The 16,978-nt window shown below is 49.8% G+C and overlaps 1 protein-coding gene across 1 annotated transcript; it reads left to right on the top strand.

Annotated features, from left to right (window-relative positions):
• The first annotated feature begins 1,188 nt into the window (after positions 1–1,188).
• Positions 1,189–9,548, top strand: LOC101141797 (neuropeptide Y receptor type 4-2). Its single transcript, XM_004049354.5, has 3 exons — positions 1,189–1,469; positions 3,263–3,417; positions 4,453–9,548. Exon 3 carries the CDS (start codon positions 4,512–4,514, stop codon positions 5,637–5,639), a length of 1,128 nt encoding a protein of 375 aa, XP_004049402.5. The 5' UTR covers positions 1,189–1,469; positions 3,263–3,417; positions 4,453–4,511; the 3' UTR covers positions 5,640–9,548.
• Positions 9,549–16,978: the final 7,430 nt, after the last annotated feature.

Genomic DNA, 16,978 nt, shown 5'->3' with positions numbered 1-16,978 from the left:
CACTGCCATGACTTCATGGGTACATTTCCATGGGGAGCCACAGGAGGTTCACTGGACAGGTGTGTATGTCCAGTGTTTAGGAGGTGCTCTTGAAGCAGATCTGTTACTCTCAGGAGGTCCTCTAAGCGCACATGTGACTTTGCCATGTGGGGATGGGGGGCAGGGAATTATAAGCTAGTGTATTCAAAACAGGAGCAGCCCTTGTAAACAAAGCTGTTCCATTACAGCCAAGTCGTGTGCATCTCAGCTCCAAAGGAGAAAGTGATCATTCTCATTGAATTCTCATCGCCACAACCTTGGGACTGCCTGAGATAAGACACTCCACTTCCAGGGCCCACCCTGAGTTTTCACTCACACCCTGGATGCCCATCTCCTTCCCTCACCCTGGCTGACATTCTCAGCCACACTGCCCTCCCCTGGTCTCCAGGGGCTGAATGCTCCCAGCCTCAGGGCTTTTGCCGTGGCTGTGCCATCCATCTGGCCTATCGAACCCATTTGCTCACAGCATCTCACCCCCTGTAATAATTTATTTCCCTCTTTCCTTGTACCCTGTCTGTCTTCTCCCCCAGGGCTGAGAGCTCCAGAAGGAACCAATGACAGGGAGCCTGTCTTGTCCAGCTCTGGTGCCCAGCAGGAGAGCCAGGCTCATAGGAGGTCTGCAAGTAATGTTTCTGGACGAACTTATGAAAGGCAGGTCTTTTTATACCCATTTCATGGATGAGGAAACTGAGGCAGAGAGAGAGACAGGCAGACGCACACACCCCTAGACAGAGAGAAACACTCCTAGAGAAAGAGAAAGGGAGGGAGAGAGGGAGGGGGAGGGAGAGAGAGAGAGAGAGAAAGAAAGAAAGAAAGAAAGAAAGAAAGAAAGAAAGAAAGAAAGAAAGAAAGAAAGAAAGAAAGAAAGAAAGAAAGAAAGAAAGAAAAAGAAAGAAAGAAAGAAAGAAAGAAAGAAAAGAAAGAAAGAGAAAGACAGCGCAGCTCCAGCCTGCCTGTATCCAGGGTTGAGGTGGGTGTGAGAGACACACGCAGGCGGGGCTGCAGCTCCGGGCAGGCCTTGGGGGCTCAAGATGCGGCTCCCCAGGGCGAGTGCTGGGGTCCCGGGGCAGGCGGGCGGCTGGAGCGCTCTCGTGGGCGGGCGCAAGGGGCAGGCTGGGCGGGCGCAGGCGGGAGCTTAGCAGCCGCTCCACTCCGCACGCAGGCAGCATCGGGGCAGCAGGAGCAGGTGAAGCAGGCGCGGCTCTGCCCCGCGCCTGGTGCCTCCTGGGCACAGGAGTGCGGCCGGGGGCGGGGCCGAGTGGGCCCCGGTAGGAACCCTCCGGGAAGCCGGGCGCGCTGCCTGCCCTTGGCCCGGGGCGCAGAGAGTCACACTGGATCTGGGGAGCATCCTACCCCCACTGTGGACCTCAGTCTCCTCACCTGAGACATGTGCGGCCCCATCCGCACCCTGTAAGCTGCAAGCCAAGGAGGTAAGGGGTGCATCTGAGGTGTCTGGGCGCTATGGGCATTAGGATATAGTAGCTTTTGCTGAGATTTCAGGAGACAAAGCAAAGGGCCTTCCCTATTCTAACCCCACTGGGAGATTAGCATTGTGTGTATGATTCATTAATTTTCCTCTGATTGACTGGGAAGGCAGGCTGCAGGGGGTCCCTGCTGGGGCTTGCAGCTGGTTCTAGTTTTTGTATCTGGAGAGCTGCCTGGGGACAAAATGCAGAGACACCATTTTACTGACCTTGCGTAATAATCTACCCTCCCCCTCATACACTCGCCACCCCCTTGGGTGTGCCTGAGGGACTTGAGGTCCCCTGGTCCTCACTGGTCAGTGTACCCCAAGCCCAGCAGCCCCAGGCAGATGCCCAACACCACCTTTTCAGTGCTCCTCCTCCTCCTGTCTTGGCCCTCTCTGCCAATCCATCTTCTATATCCAAGTGATCTTACTGGAATGGACCTGACCTTGCTGGTCTGGCCCACCACTCCGGCTTCATCATCTGCCACCCTGGAACCTCTTATTCTGCTTACTTTTCCCAGCAGGCTCTGCTCCTTCCTGCCTCTGTGCCTTTGCACATGCTGTTCCTTGCACTTCGAGTTCCCTCCTCTCCCTGTCCCTTTGGCTGGTTGACTCCTCTTCAGCCTTTGAGCCCTGTACCACTGCCACCTCTTCTCTCACCTCCCTGCTCCCTGCTCCTTCTCTGATCTCTCAACTCACAGGCCTCTCTTTCATATTGGTGTTGGCAATGGCAATGAGTTCCATCTGCATTCGTGCTGGTCAGCCCCTCTGCTCTGGGAGGGCCATGACTGTATAAGTCATCTTTGCAGCCCTTGTTTCTAGCCCAGGGCTTGACACACACTTATTGAGTGGGTGAATGAAGCAGTGAGCGTTTTCTGGAGCCCTCCCAGCCCAGTCCTTCCACTCTGATCCTGCTTTAGGTGGTTGGTTTGGGATGAATGGTGTTTCTCCACACTACTGGCCAAGCCTTGCTGATGGTCACCCAGAGCCTTGGGTTCTGGCCCATTTGCTGTTTCTGAGTGCAGTGCCTCTGCCACAGGTTCATGCAGCTGGGACTGCTCTTTATCTTATATTGGGCCCTGTGTTTGGCTCAGGAATAGTTTATTTTGCCATGTTCAGCCCCAAATGGCCCTTTTTGCCAGAAGACCATAGTGCTGGAGAAATCTTCCTGCCTTCGAGATCTGGTTCCTAAATAACCAGACTGTAAACTATCAGGTGAATTCACAGCTTGATCTTTTAAATGACCAAATGAGACTTTTTTTTTTTTTTTTTGAGACAGAGTCTCGCTCTGTTGCCCAGGCTGGAGTGTAGTGGTGCACTCTCTGCTGACTGCAACCTCCGCCTCCCAGGTTCAAGTGATTCTCCTGCTTCAGCCTCCCATGTAGCTGGGACTACAGGCATGCACCACCACACTTGGCTAATTTTTGTATTTTCAGTGGAGACGGGGTTTCACCATGTTGGCCAGGCAGGTGTTGAAGTCCTGACCTCAGAAACTCATCTTTATAAGTAGATCAGATGCACAGTGAGTGACATTCATGACAGCCGACAAATAGAGTTTACTGAGCTCTGGTTGATTTTGGCCTTGTGCTCTGCAAAAACTGCCTTAACATAGCAATTGATCATGTAAAAAATACATATGGCCATGATATGAGACTTAAAGAATATCTCAAATAGGGTTTTCTGCTATAGTGTTTTACAAGATGGGGTCCAAGGGCCATGTGCATCAGAATCACATAGTCTACTTGTTAAATACAGATTCCGGCCCCCATCCTGGATTCACTTAACTACATCTCCTGGTGGAAGGGCCCTGGGATCTGCACTTTCAACATGCTTCTAGAATGATTCTGATGTTTACTGAAGGTTGAGAACTGCAACCCTGTGGGATTAATAATGACTAGAGAATCTGAGAGGTGAGTCACAATGATGTATGTAGTGGTATGGTTCTTCCCATGCAAAACATCCATCATTGGCACTAACACGGGGGAACTCTGGAGTCTAAATTCCAACTCAGTCTTGGCAGGGGGTCCGTTGTGCTGAGGAGGTCCTCGGGGAAGGGACAGCCTGTACCACGGCATAGAGATGTGGAAGAGTCTGGTGTGCTTGTGAGCTGCACACTGCATCAAGTGACTTGAACATAGTCATGGAGTGGGTTCTGTGTAGGGCACTGGGCACCTGTGACTTTGGCCAGGTATGTATGTGCACATGGTGGGTGGTAGGAAGAAGCTGGTGTGCTGATGAGCCAGGCTTTGCATACTGGGCAGTCTTCAATTTTGCCAGGTATCACCTAAAAAACAAGGCTACCAGGGCAGGGAGGGGCTGAGACCAGGAGGGTGCACTGATTGTGGATCCCCGAGGCTTTAGCTCTATCTTGAAGGGAATGGGGTGCCGTGGAAGGACACAAGCAATCCTGTGCAGAGTGGCATTTATTGCTGTCTCCATTCAGATAAAATGTGACAAGGGGCATTCTACCCATGTTCCCTGAACGATTCCGTCACTAAACTCTGCATACAGCACTCCAACTTCTTTATCATCAGAACAGCCTCATCCTGAGGCCGGAGGGAATTAGTAGAACAAGTTCTGGCATTAGATGACCTGAGTTTGTAACTCGGCCCTGTTACTAATTAGCTGTGTGACTATGGGCAAGTTGCTTTCCATCTCAGGGTCTTAGATTCCTCATCTATGAAACGGATTGATAATATCTACCTCTAGGAATAAACTAGCTAATAGACGAAAGTGCTGAGTACAGTACCCAGCATGCAACAAGTGCTTCTAACAAGGTAGCAATCATTGGATGCCAATGTCTCACCATGAGCCTTAGGTAATAGCCCCTCCAGATACCAGCCTTGGGTTGGAAGCAGCTGAGAGCCTTTCTACCCGGCCCTGCTCCTCTCTGGATTCTACCCTGGGCATGATCCCTGAGTATTGTTTGTCTGTTTGCCTTGTAGGCGTCATCCCTCAAGTGTATCACTTAGTTCAGGAGTCCGGGAATCTTTTCACATCCACTATGAACACCTCTCACCTCCTGGCCTTGCTGCTCCCAAAATCTCCACAAGGTGAAAACAGAAGCAAACCCCTGGGCACCCCATACAACTTCTCTGAACATTGCCAGGATTCCGTGGACATGATGGTCTTCGTCGTCACTTCCTACAGCATTGAGACTGTCGTGGGGGTCCTGGGTAACCTCTGCCTGATGTGTGTGACTGTGAGGCAGAAGGAGAAAGCCAACGTGACCAACCTGCTTATCGCCAACCTAGCCTTCTCTGACTTCCTCATGTGCCTCCTCTGCCAGCCGCTGACTGCCGTCTACACCGTCATGGACTACTGGATCTTTGGAGAGACCCTCTGCAAGATGTCGGCCTTCATCCAGTGCATGTCGGTGACGGTCTCCATCCTCTCGCTTGTCCTCGTGGCCCTGGAGAGGCATCAGCTCATCATCAACCCAACAGGCTGGAAGCCCAGCATCTCACAGGCCTACCTGGGGATTGTGCTCATCTGGGTCATTGCCTGTGTCCTCTCCCTGCCCTTCCTGGCCAACAGCATCCTGGAGAATGTCTTCCACAAGAACCACTCCAAGGCTCTGGAGTTCCTGGCGGATAAGGTGGTCTGTACCGAGTCCTGGCCACTGGCTCACCACCGCACCATCTACACCACCTTCCTGCTCCTCTTCCAGTACTGCCTCCCACTGGGCTTCATTCTGGTCTGTTATGCACGCATCTACCGGCGCCTGCAGAGGCAGGGGCGCGTGTTTCACAAGGGCACCTACAGCTTGCGAGCTGGGCACATGAAGCAGGTCAATGTGGTGCTGGTGGTGATGGTGGTGGCCTTTGCTGTGCTCTGGCTGCCTCTGCATGTGTTCAACAGCCTGGAAGACTGGCACCATGAGGCCATCCCCATCTGCCATGGGAACCTCATCTTCTTAGTGTGCCACTTGCTTGCCATGGCCTCCACCTGTGTCAACCCATTCATCTATGGCTTTCTCAACACCAACTTCAAGAAGGAGATCAAGGCCCTGGTGCTGACTTGCCAGCAGAGCGTCCCCCTGGAGGAGTCGGAGCATCTGCCCCTGTCCACAGTACATACGGAAGTCTCCAAAGGGTCCCTGAGGCTAAGTGGCAGGTCCAATCCCATTTAACCAGGTCTAGGTCTTCTCCCTGCCATGTCCCTTGCCAGGCTCTTTCACTTAGCTAAGTGGGCACACTGCAAGCTGGGGTGGCACCCCAGCATTCCTGGCTTTCTGGGGTCCAGATAGGCTGGCAAGAGCTGTTTTTGCATCCATTTGCATCGTGAAGACTGGCATTTTGATACTTCAGCTGTTTGTTCCTGGGAGAATTCTGAGCACAGATTCCAGAGGTCACAGTAAGCCTTGCAGCTTGAGCTGAAAGATGCCAGAGCCGGAGATGTCTGCTGGCAGCAGGCAGGGTTCATTCTGGTGACACAGCAACAGATGCCTGGCCTGGGAACCCAGGGATTTCACCTCCACCATTGAGACCACGGGGCCACTGTGGGGTGAGGGAAGGAGCGCTTGGAGTCAGAGCTCTAGACCTTGGTCAACTCTTCACCTCTGTGAGAGATGGTGTGTGGAGGCGCTTCAGAAGTAAAGAATTCTGTGGATGCAAAGCAGTGGGATTACTGTTAGATCATTAGCGCATCCAGCTGAAGAGAATAGATGCAGTAGTCTTGGCTTACAGCCCTCTGCAGCAGGAATTCCAGGACTCACTTCCTACTCCATCCCTTTTCTCTATCACTGTGTCTTCCACCTTACATGGAAATCAGCCTGCAAGTTCCTCTCCTCGATGAGATGGCAAGCGCCTTGCAGGTGAAATCCATATCATCATGGGGCTTGTGTCTTACATGCCGTGGACAGGCCCTGGCACAAGGAGAGAGCTCCAGGGAAGTTTTCCATGGTGGGTTGATGGTAAAGGTGCCACTCACTGCTGAATGCTTGGTGCTGGACAGGAGTCCAGCATGGGAAGGGGGCCAGGGCTCAGGCTGCTGCAGCCATAGTCTCCTGCCTGCCCTTCCTTGCCTCCCAGGACCTCATTTGATACAGTAGCTGGACCGAGACTCTGTGGCTCTCCCCACTGTTGACCCACTACAGAGGCCTCCAGAACTCAAGGCTATGGCTGCAGCCTCCTTCACTCTGTGCTCTGACCACTGAGCTGACTTGCCCCAGATAATGTGCCACGTATCTTTCAAAGCTTCCTCAGGGTATTGGGCATCCCAGTGGCCTTAAGTAGGATCAGGGGCAGGGAGTCCTGGGAGTCTAACTTCATGGGGCACTGGCTGAAAAAAGCAGGGGTCCCCTTCCTCCAGCCATCCAGGGAAAAAGGAGAAAGGGCTCCAATGAGTGTGAATATCTTACCTTGGGGGTTATGGCCTAGTCCTCTGGATGCTGAACCAGGCCCAAGGCTTCATCTATGTGTGGACCAGACAGCCTGTCCTTGCAGGGAAAGAAATGTCAAGACTGCTCCTGGGCTGCATTGGATGGGATGTCTCCGCATGGTTCTGTTGGCTCAGACTGACCCTCCAGCAGAGTGGACAGTGGCTGGCCTACTATAGCCTCCCAGGGCAGGGTATTCATGTGCTGGAGCCCTGGAAGAGCCTCATCATAAGCCGGCATAGGTTCTGCACAGGGGGTCTGGCACAGGGCTCTCACCCCTGACCAAGAACCGGTGGAACTGACGCCCAAGACAAGTGCTCTTTGAGCCAGCAGCTCCCTTCCTGGAGCTGTTTGTCTTATCGCTTCTTTTGGTCACATCTCCCATTCAGTTCCTTTGTTCATTTTTGTGTTGCATTTTGGGCAGATTTCTTGAGCCACTCTCTTGGACACAGTTTGTGCTTGTCCTGTGGTGCCATCTGCTGCTGGCTGCTCCAGGTGACCACCTGCCAGCGAAGCCCAGGCTCCAGGACCCATCTATTTTGTGAAAAGCCCACATGCACAAAGCAACCCCCAAATGCCAAAGGAGCCAAGAGACCAAAGAAGGAGGCAGACAATTCCAGTTTGTTGGTATTGAGTGATTTATTGAGGGAACTTTTAAGCAGAAGGGTGGTCTCGGGTGGCCACAAGACAGGCAGATCTCTGCACTGTTACTCTCGGACCCAAGGCTTATATACCAAGGGAAAAGGATATACATGCTCCAGCAAGACAGTGAAAGGTAGTGTGCCAGAGCAGGCAAGAACGCCATGTGCATCATAGCCCAGAATTTGCATGATAACATCAAGCTTGCTTTGATCTAAAAGCAGGAGTACATATTCTTACACTCGGGACAGTAAATAAAGTAGGAGTCAGGAGGCATTCATGGGACTGGGGCTAATCAGAGGTCAACATGGGCAAATTAGCATCCAAGATGGAGTCACTTTTGTCTTCACATCACCCCAGAAAGATGTCATTGTTCAAGCTTCCCAAGGAATTGGGGGCCTCAGGCCCCCCCTGGATCCCACGCAAGTGCCTGGAGTTGCTTCTCATTATTAGTCTCGATGGTGCCAAGATGCTGGGGACAAAGATGATTTCGGGTGCAGACATGCTTGAGGACGGAGGGCCAGGCTAGGCCTCTGGGGAAAGTGTTTGGTGCTAAGAATTGGGGTAGTGGGTAGAAGCCTCGTTGAGTGTGTTCTGTGCCCCAGCATCACCTGGAGCTTGTAGATATTCAGAGTCCTTGTTGCCAGCCCAGCTCGATTGAATCCAAATCCATGTTTTATCAGGATCCCAGGTTAATTGTGTGCACATTAAAGTTTGAGAAGCTCTGCTCTAAGAAACAGGTTGCCCTGGAGCCTAGAGACACTGGGTAAGCAACTGTAGACACCCATCCTAGTTCTGGGAACGTCTCTAAAATTGTTATTGCTGAAAAGGTGCATTCAGTTTTGGTTGTCTGTCTCATCTCTGGCTGCATGTGGTCATATTTTTTGTGAGGCTTTTTCATTCTTTTGATAAATATTTGCCATGTGCATAGTTTGCATAGATATGTTCTTAGTGAACATGGCTTTTTGTATTCTGCTCTATTTCACTTAAAACTGTATCATCAACAGTTTTTCATCTTGCTGGATATCTTTTTTTTTTTTTTTTTTGAGAAGGAGTTTCATTCATGCTGCCCAGGCTGGAGTGCAATGGCACGATCTCGGCTCACTGCAGCTTCTGCCTCCCGGATTCAAGCAATTCTCCTGCCTCAGCCTCCTGTGTAACTGGGATTACAGGTGCCTGCCACCACACCCAGCTATTTTTTTTTTTTTTTGTATTTTTAGTAGAGATGGGGTTTCACTATATTGGCCAGGCTGGTCTCGAACTCCTGACCTCAGGTGATCCGCTCTGCTCTGACTTCCAAAGTGCTGGGATTACAGGCACGAGCCACCGTGCCCGGCCTAGATATCATTTTTGATGGCCGCTTACAAGTGTAGAAACTGCCCCAGTGAAAGTCAGTACCCCTCAGTATCTCTAGCTCCTGGGGGTGGGGGTGGGGTGGGAGGGCATCTCTAGCCAGCAAGTGGACCCTCTGCCACCCATTGTGGGAGGAACCCATCTTACAGAGGAGGATCATGGCTGGAATTGGAGACTCATACCACAAAGACTGACTGGGAACCCTTGGAAGATGCAAAACTTTATCACGTCCTGGCTGTGAGTGCTAAAACCCTGCCTAATGCTAGCCTTTCTTTTTTAAAGTATTGATGTGGCCTTTTTTTTTCCATTATAAAAGTAATCATATTCATTCTGAAAGATATACAATATACACAAAAATAAAATTGAAAAAAGGAAATTATCAGGAGTTCCACCACTCAGACATAATCACTGTTTACATTTTGGGGAGTCATTTTAAAAGTTTTCATATGCATAGTCATATACATATGTCTGTTTTTTTAAAAAATGGTTGAGAGCATAGTGTGTCCATATGGGAACTTATATATCATATTTAAGGATTGTTTTATATCTTTTTTGTTTAACCTGATACAAATTTTTATTCACTTGTTTATTCATTAAACAAATATGTCAGACACTATGTTAGCTGTGGGGATACAGTGGTTGTAATCAGACATTGTTCCTGTTCTATGGAACTTAGAGTCCATTGATAGATATATCCTGTGTCCTTAATATCATCTGTTGTGGCATTCTGAGCTGTCTCTAGACCTGTTGCATAGAGTTTTATGATGAACGTCTATGCAAAGAACCTTTTCTATATTTGGAATTATTTCCTTAGGAGAGATTTCCAGAAGTGGAATTAACAAAGGGCATGGACAGGTTTCAAGGCTCTTGACGTGTGCTGCAAAGTTGATTTCCAAAAAAGGTCTAGAACAATTTCAGGGCACTCCCTGAAGAGTGCCCATTTCACCGTACCCTGGCCACTGTTGGTGATTTACCATTAACCAAAAGACTTTGACCTGTATCGCCCAGACTGGAGGGTGTCCCAGCTCCTGCCTCCAGGTCCAGCAAACACTGTAGGCACTGACCATTCAAGGCTAGCCTGACCCTGTCCCTCTGTGAAACCTTTGGGGGTTCCACAAAGCCTTTAGGATTGTAGGACCACATAACTTATCCAAACAGGGATACTTGAGCATGAAAAGGGCCACCATGAATAATCACCCTGGGACAACAGGCAAAACTACCCTGGGAAATGGGAACATGAGATCATCCTACTATAGATAAATCTGATCCCTTTAACATAGCTTGAATTCAACCCTCTCCACCATCTGGCCCCAACTTACCTTTTCAGTCTCTTTGCATCCTGACATATCACACGATCCAGTCACAGTCAGCCTGCAATTACCAACCATGCCTTGGGTGTCACTGTCTCTGTACATCTGCTCCCGCCATTCCCTCCTCCTGCCCCCAGCCACCCCACCCCCCGCCAGTCTGCAATGCCCCACCTCGCCCATCTGTGTAGGTCCAAATCCCACCCTTGCTTCAAAACACAAATTAAATGGTACCATTCAATACTGCTTTCATTCAACAAACATGTACTGACTGCTTACGATGTGTCAGGCACATAGAGTACAAGACCGAAAACATCCCACCTCCTGTGGAACTTTAATTTGTGTGTGCAACTGTGACAACTGGTCCTAAAGATGAACACAAAATGATGTGCCAGAGAGTCTGCCCTGTTATGGTTTTGAATAGACACACCCACCACCCCACAAGGTTATGAGCTCTTTGAGGGTAAAATCCAAGAGGCTCATCCTCCACCCTTGCAGAACCTCTGACACACCCTTGGATAGAGCAGGCACTTAAGCATGTGCCAAGTGAAGAATTAATATTAAAGAAGCTTACCTATTCACTCTGCAAGAGTTTTCTAATAACCAGTTCTGGGTTCTCCATGAATCTGAGATCAAAGGGGAGCCTAAATTTCCACATACCTTAGAGAAACACCCCCAGGTCCTACCACTGTGACTCTCTGTCCACCCTGATACTGGAAGAAACTGAAATCACCGGATTCACTGATTGCTGCTTCTTGTGAGGTTAAGTGACTCATCCAAGGTCACACAGCTAGATAGTGACTGAGCCACTGGAGGGGTCAGGAGGTGATATAGGAAAGACTCAGAATGCATGAGTGGATAAGTCACCAAAGGAGTCACTGGAGTGGAGGGGCCTGGAGGGGAAGGTGACCCTGAGAGCTGGAATGGCCAGAGAAGAACAAACAAGCTAACAGCCCCAAAGACCTCCATTGTCCCCAGATCCCATTCACTGTCATCTCCTGAAAAACATCACTCTCACACTATCAGTGTTCTCTGCTCCTTTTTGCACAAAACTCCTCCAGAGACTTGTCTAACCTCTTTCTCTCTTTTTTTTTCTTTTTTTTTGTTCTTTTAGAGACAGGGTCTTGCTCTGTCACCCAGGCTGGAACGCAGTGGCACGAACATAGCTCACTGCAACCTCGAACTCCTGGGCTCAAGTGATCATCTCACCTCAGCCTCTTGAATAGCTAGGACCACAGGTGCATACCACCATGTCCAGCTAATTAAAAAATTAAATCTTTTTTTTTCTTTTTTTGATAGAGACTGGGTCTCCCTATGTTGTCCAGGCTGGTTTTCCTTTTTTTTTTTCTTTTTTGTAGAGATGAGGTCTCTCTCTGTTGCCCAGGCTGGTCTTGAACTCCTGGCCTCAAGTGATCCTTCTGTCTCGGCCTCCCAAAGTGCTGGGATTGGCATGGGATACTGTGCCTGGCCCCCTGTCTAATCCTGAAGCTTCCACTTCCTCTCCTCTTATGTACTCACCAGTCCATTCATATAGCTCTTGCCATGTTGCCAAATCCTGTGGCCAGTTTTCAGTCTTGTCTGATATGGTCGTCAGCTGTATTGGGCAGTTGGTCACTCCCTTCTCCTTGAGACTTCTGCATGTGGCTTTTTCAGGGCACAATGGTCGTGGTTCTCCCTGCCTCATTGGGCTCTTCTTCCCCATCTCTTTTCGTGGACTCTTGTTGCCCTGATTTTGGGACACTGGAGCATCCCCAAGGAGCCCTGGAGGTCCTCTCATTCCCCTGGTGAGCTCACCCAGTTTTCTGGTGCTAAATGCCACAAATACTCTAATGTTCCCCAGTGTATCTCCAGTCTGAACTTCTCCCTGACCTCCAGATTTGGGTGTCCAGGCATGCTTTGTGTTTCCTACACACCAGTCAGCATCTCAAGCTTGGCACATTCAAAAGCAAACTCCAGATTTGTCCCTGCTACCTCCTTCCTCAGTGTCCTCCTTTTCAGAAAAGGGCAAGTCCTGCTTTTCATTTGCTTGGGCCACAGTCTTTGGGATCACCTCCTATTCACACCCCTCATCCAATCTATCGGTGAGTTCTGTAAGCTGTGCCTTCAAAATGTTCTCAGAATGACCACTTCTCACTGCCTCCAGGCTCTGCCTTCAGGTTTAAGCCACCGTCCTCCCTACTGAGATCATGGCAGAGGCCTCCTTTCTGGCCTCATTCAGCCAGAGTGATCCACTGAAACTAGTCAGGTGCCTCTACAACTTTGTTCAACCCTCCAGTGGCTTTCCATCATACTCAGGGCAAATTTCACAGTCACAGTCTGCACCTGTGTCTGCAGACCATCCACCCCTCTCTGGCCTCACTTCCCACTACCCTTCCCCTCACCCACTCCTCTTCAGCAGTGCTTGCTTCTCTGCTATCTTTTGAACAGGCTAAGACCTCTCCCGCCTCAGGCCTTTCTACTTCCTACTCTTGCTGCTTGGAATGCCACGCCTTGATATCAACTTTCTCCCTTGCTCCCTTCACCTTAAGTGAACCTTTATTAGAAGATTAATTTCCTGGCTGGGCATGGTGGTTTGTGCCTGTAATCCCAGCACTTTGGGAGGCCAAAGCAGGCAGATCACTTGAGCCCAGGAATTTGAGACCAGTCCAGACAACATAGTGAAACCCCATCTCTACAAAAATTACGAAAATCAGCTGGGCATGGTGGCACAAGCCTGTATTCTGAGCTACTTGGGAGGCTGAGGTGGGAGGATTGACTGAGCACAGAAGGTCAAGGCTGCAGTGAGCCGTGATCACACCAGTGCACACCAGCCTGGGCAACAGAGTGAAAGCCTGTCTCAAAAAACAGAAGACTAATTTTTTAACCATCCTGTAAAAATATAACCATCCTCCCTCTCTCTTCCCTTTTCTGCCCAGTTTCTGCCACAGGACTTAGCACATTGGCTGGTTCCTTGTTGAGGGTCTCCACTCCCTCATTAGAACGTGAACCCCATGGAAGCAGGCACTGTAGATGTTTTATTTACTGTCCAGCTCTCAGCAAGAACAGGCTGTTCACGAGAGGTACAGAAGAAATATCCATAGTACAAGTGAATTTCCAACTGTTATAGTTCATCAGTGGAGAGCTGCACTTCAGCCTCTTATTTGTGGAGAGCGGGCATCTGGTTTTGTAGCTGTTTGGTCCCAAGTTTGACAGCTGTTGTCTGCTGACTGAAAGGGAGCTGAAGCAGCTCCCTTTGCATCCTGGTTTCCTGGTTTGTAATAATAAACACTGGCTGCCATGTATTTAGTGCCCCAACCACTGTGCCAGATGCTTTATATACATTGCCTCCCCTCAATCCTGAGATCAGATAGATGAAGAAACTGAAGCTTATAGAGGTGAAATAATTTTTTCCACATTTTCAATAAGAGCCAAAGATGAAACCCAATCAGTTGTCTTCCAAAGCCTATGACTTATACTGTTGTAGCAGGAAGGACAGTTGGCCAGATGACCTCCAAGTGGCCTTGAAGCTCATAGCTAGAAAGTATGAGCTTTATGGGCAATGGAGAAGCACTGAAAGCTTTTAAGCAGGGGGATGGCATGGTCAGGTTACATGGAGGGAGAGTAGTGTGGCTGGATTGGCCTGCATTCCCCAGAAAGCAGAAGCTGGGGCAGAGGTCTATGAGCTTTTCCTTTATTAGGGAGAAAGATCCCAGGGAACAGGATGAAGAATACGGGGAAGGAGACAGGGAAGGAGGGAGAGCCAATCTGAAGATGCGCTACTGAGCTGGCAGCTGATTACTCGATATCTCTTAAAACCATCTTAGGACAGTTTGTCTGGACGAAAAAGGAGGTAAGAACTCATCCATCAGCTTCCATATTCCCTTGGCAAAGGTTCGTACATGGAGCATTACCTCCCCACACTCTGGGGACACACAGGAACACTGAACATATCTGGACATAAACAGAGCAGGTCCTGCAGAGGTGAGAAGGATGTTTGGGGTGTGAGGTGAGGCGCCATCAGGTCGCACCTGTGTGAAGCCAGTGAGCTCTCTCAGAGCTGGTGCCTCAGTGGGTGCTGGACCAAGAGGCCAGTGAGGACAAGAGGATCATAAGCAGAGCAGAAACAGCATCCAATTCAGGGTCAGAGGAGGTGGTGTGGGCTGAACTGTGTCCCCCCAAACTCATATATTGAATTCCTAACCCACGGTACCTCATCATGTGACCTTCTTTGGAAGCAGTGTCATTGCAGGTATAATTAGTTAAGATGAGGTCATACTGGAATATAGTGGGTCCCTAATCCAATCCCTTGGCAAAGGTTCATACATGGAGCATTGTCCGTATAAGACTGGTGTCCTTATAAGAAGGGGAAATTTGAACACAGAAACACACACAGGGAGGATGTGTTGTGACCATGAAGGCAGAGTTCAGGGTAGTCCTTCTACAAGCCAAGGTATGCTGAAGATGGAAGTAAACCACTAGAAGCTGAGGGACAGGCACCCAACAGGCTCCTGCACAGCCTTCCGAAGGAACCAACCCTGCTGACACCCTGCACTTGCACTTGAACTTGCAGCCTCCAGAACTGTGAGACCATAAGTTTCTGTCGTTTTAGCCACTCTGCCTGTAACGCTTTGTTGTGGCAACCCCAGGAAACTAACAGAGGAGGTGAGATTGGGGGCAGGGAGGCCCGTCTGTGGGGGGCATCATGTCAGTCAGGCACTCAGTAGCTGGGGGAAAATCCCAAACTCAAGTGGGTGATGGCAAAATGGGGAACTTATCAGCTCATGGAATGGGGCTCTCCAAAGGAAGTTCTTTGACTTCAGGCTTGATTCAAGGGTTTGAACGAGGATGGTAGGGCTCTCTAGTCCTTGCCCCCTTGTCTCCACATGTTTTGAACTGCACGTTTGTGTGCCTCCAGAATTCCTATGTTGAAACCCTAACCCACAATGGGATGGTATGTGGAGATGGAGCCTTCGAGAAGTGATTAGATTTAGTTGAAGTTATGGGGATTCTTCATGATGGGATTAGGCCCTTACCAGAAGAGACCAAAGAGCATGCTCTCTCTCTCTCTCTCTCTCTTTCTGTCTCTCTCTCTCTCTGCCATGTGAAGATACATCAGGGAGACGTCCATCTGCAACCCAGGAAGAGAGCCCTCACTAGGAAACAAGCAGGCCAGTACCCCAGTCTGTAGGACTTCCCAGCCTCCAGAACTGTGAGAAATAAATTTCTGTGGTTTATAAGCCACCCAGCTTAAGGCATTTTGTCACAGCAGCCAGAACAGACCAAGAGAGGTGCCTGTGTCTTGATCTCTAGAGAGAGCATTGGCCAAGGCCAACCCAGCCGTGAGAGAGAGACAGAGAGAGGCAGGGCTGGGCCGTGGCTGGCTGGGGTGTGGACTGATCCAGAGCTGGCAGTGGGCCAGAGGAAGTTCAGCTCCCCAGGGCTGGATCTGGTGATAGGACATGGAGGTCAGCAAACAAGTTAGGGTCCTGAGGCACCGGGTGGGGGTGGGGTTCAGCAAGGAGGTCTTGGTGGACAGGATGTGGCAGCTGGCAGAGGAGCTAGTTCTCCAGAGCTGAGACCAGAGATGATACCAGGTAAGTGGCCCTTCACCTGTGCTCTGTGGCCTCACTTCTGTAGAGAATCGAGGCCAGCTTCAGGGTCAAGCTTCTTGGCTAGAAGCTGGGAGTTGTTGCTGTGGTTCACTGAGTGGCAGGGATACAGTGATGACTGAGAAAATGCTGAAGAGACCTGGAAGTCCCCCATAGAAGAAATCTGATTCTTACAGCGCTGCGGAGAGGCAGTCTGGGAAGGCCTTTCTTCCCAGAGTATCTCTTCAAGGTTCTGATACACCTCAGAACCCCTGCAAATACAGACAGACCGGAATGGGGCTCCCAGGTCCAGAGGAGATATTGGGAAAGGGTCCGAGGAGCAGAGCAAGATGTCTGCTTAGCCGGCAGTAGCCAGCACTCCTGGCCTGGGCAGCCAAACAGGCATCTGCAAGGGGACTTGACAATGATCGGTGGAGCAGGAGGGTGCTTGAGAGTGTGGCTGCTTAATCATGGACTTGAGGTTTGTTGTTGTTTAAATGTCACCACTTATTTGAAACTGATTCCTGTCAGACTGCGAAAAGTTTATCAGTGTAATTGGGTGCCGGCAAAAAGCTCTCTTAAAATACACATCCTTTCATTCATAAAGCTATTAATGGGGCATTTGATTAGCATCTTTTTGACTGCCAAGGAAACCATACTGAAAGCAGGGCATGCATTCAGAACAAAGAACTCCAGCTCATGGGTGAAAACTCTGCGATAGCCATATCTCCCCCACCAGATAGTGTGCTTTGTGATGGCTGGCAGCCTGTGCCCCTTGGAAATGTCATTTTCAGCCCCTTCTGGGCTTGTGACTAAGGTGTGGGTGGTGGATCTACAAAGGATTTCCCAAAAAGAAGGCCTCCTTTACATACCTTTTGTTCTGTGGACTGACCCACTTGTCCCATCCACATACCTGCAGCAGGTGGGAGACTTGTGCCTTAACTGGGCAGCTGTGAGCACCAGTTTTTTTCCCCAAATTCCTGGGTGCTGTCTGAGCATGCTGCCGTTTGGCAGTGGGACCTCAGTCACATCCTGATGGAGAAAATGTGAAGGTTTGTCATCAGCTTATTTAACCATTCAGAGGCTGGAGTCTATTCCACTTTTTGTCCAGTATGTAGCTTTAAAACAGTTACATATAACATGGAACAGTACGACATGAAAAGAGAGAGGTTTATAGAGGGAGATGGGAATCGTGACAGCCCCTGCTTACGGAGTTTGCCTCTCC

Source organism: Gorilla gorilla, chromosome 8 (genome assembly GCF_029281585.2).
Source record: "Gorilla gorilla gorilla isolate KB3781 chromosome 8, NHGRI_mGorGor1-v2.1_pri, whole genome shotgun sequence".
NCBI classification, from domain to species: domain Eukaryota; kingdom Metazoa; phylum Chordata; class Mammalia; order Primates; family Hominidae; genus Gorilla; species Gorilla gorilla.
This window is presented reverse-complemented; position numbering and strand designations above follow the sequence as displayed.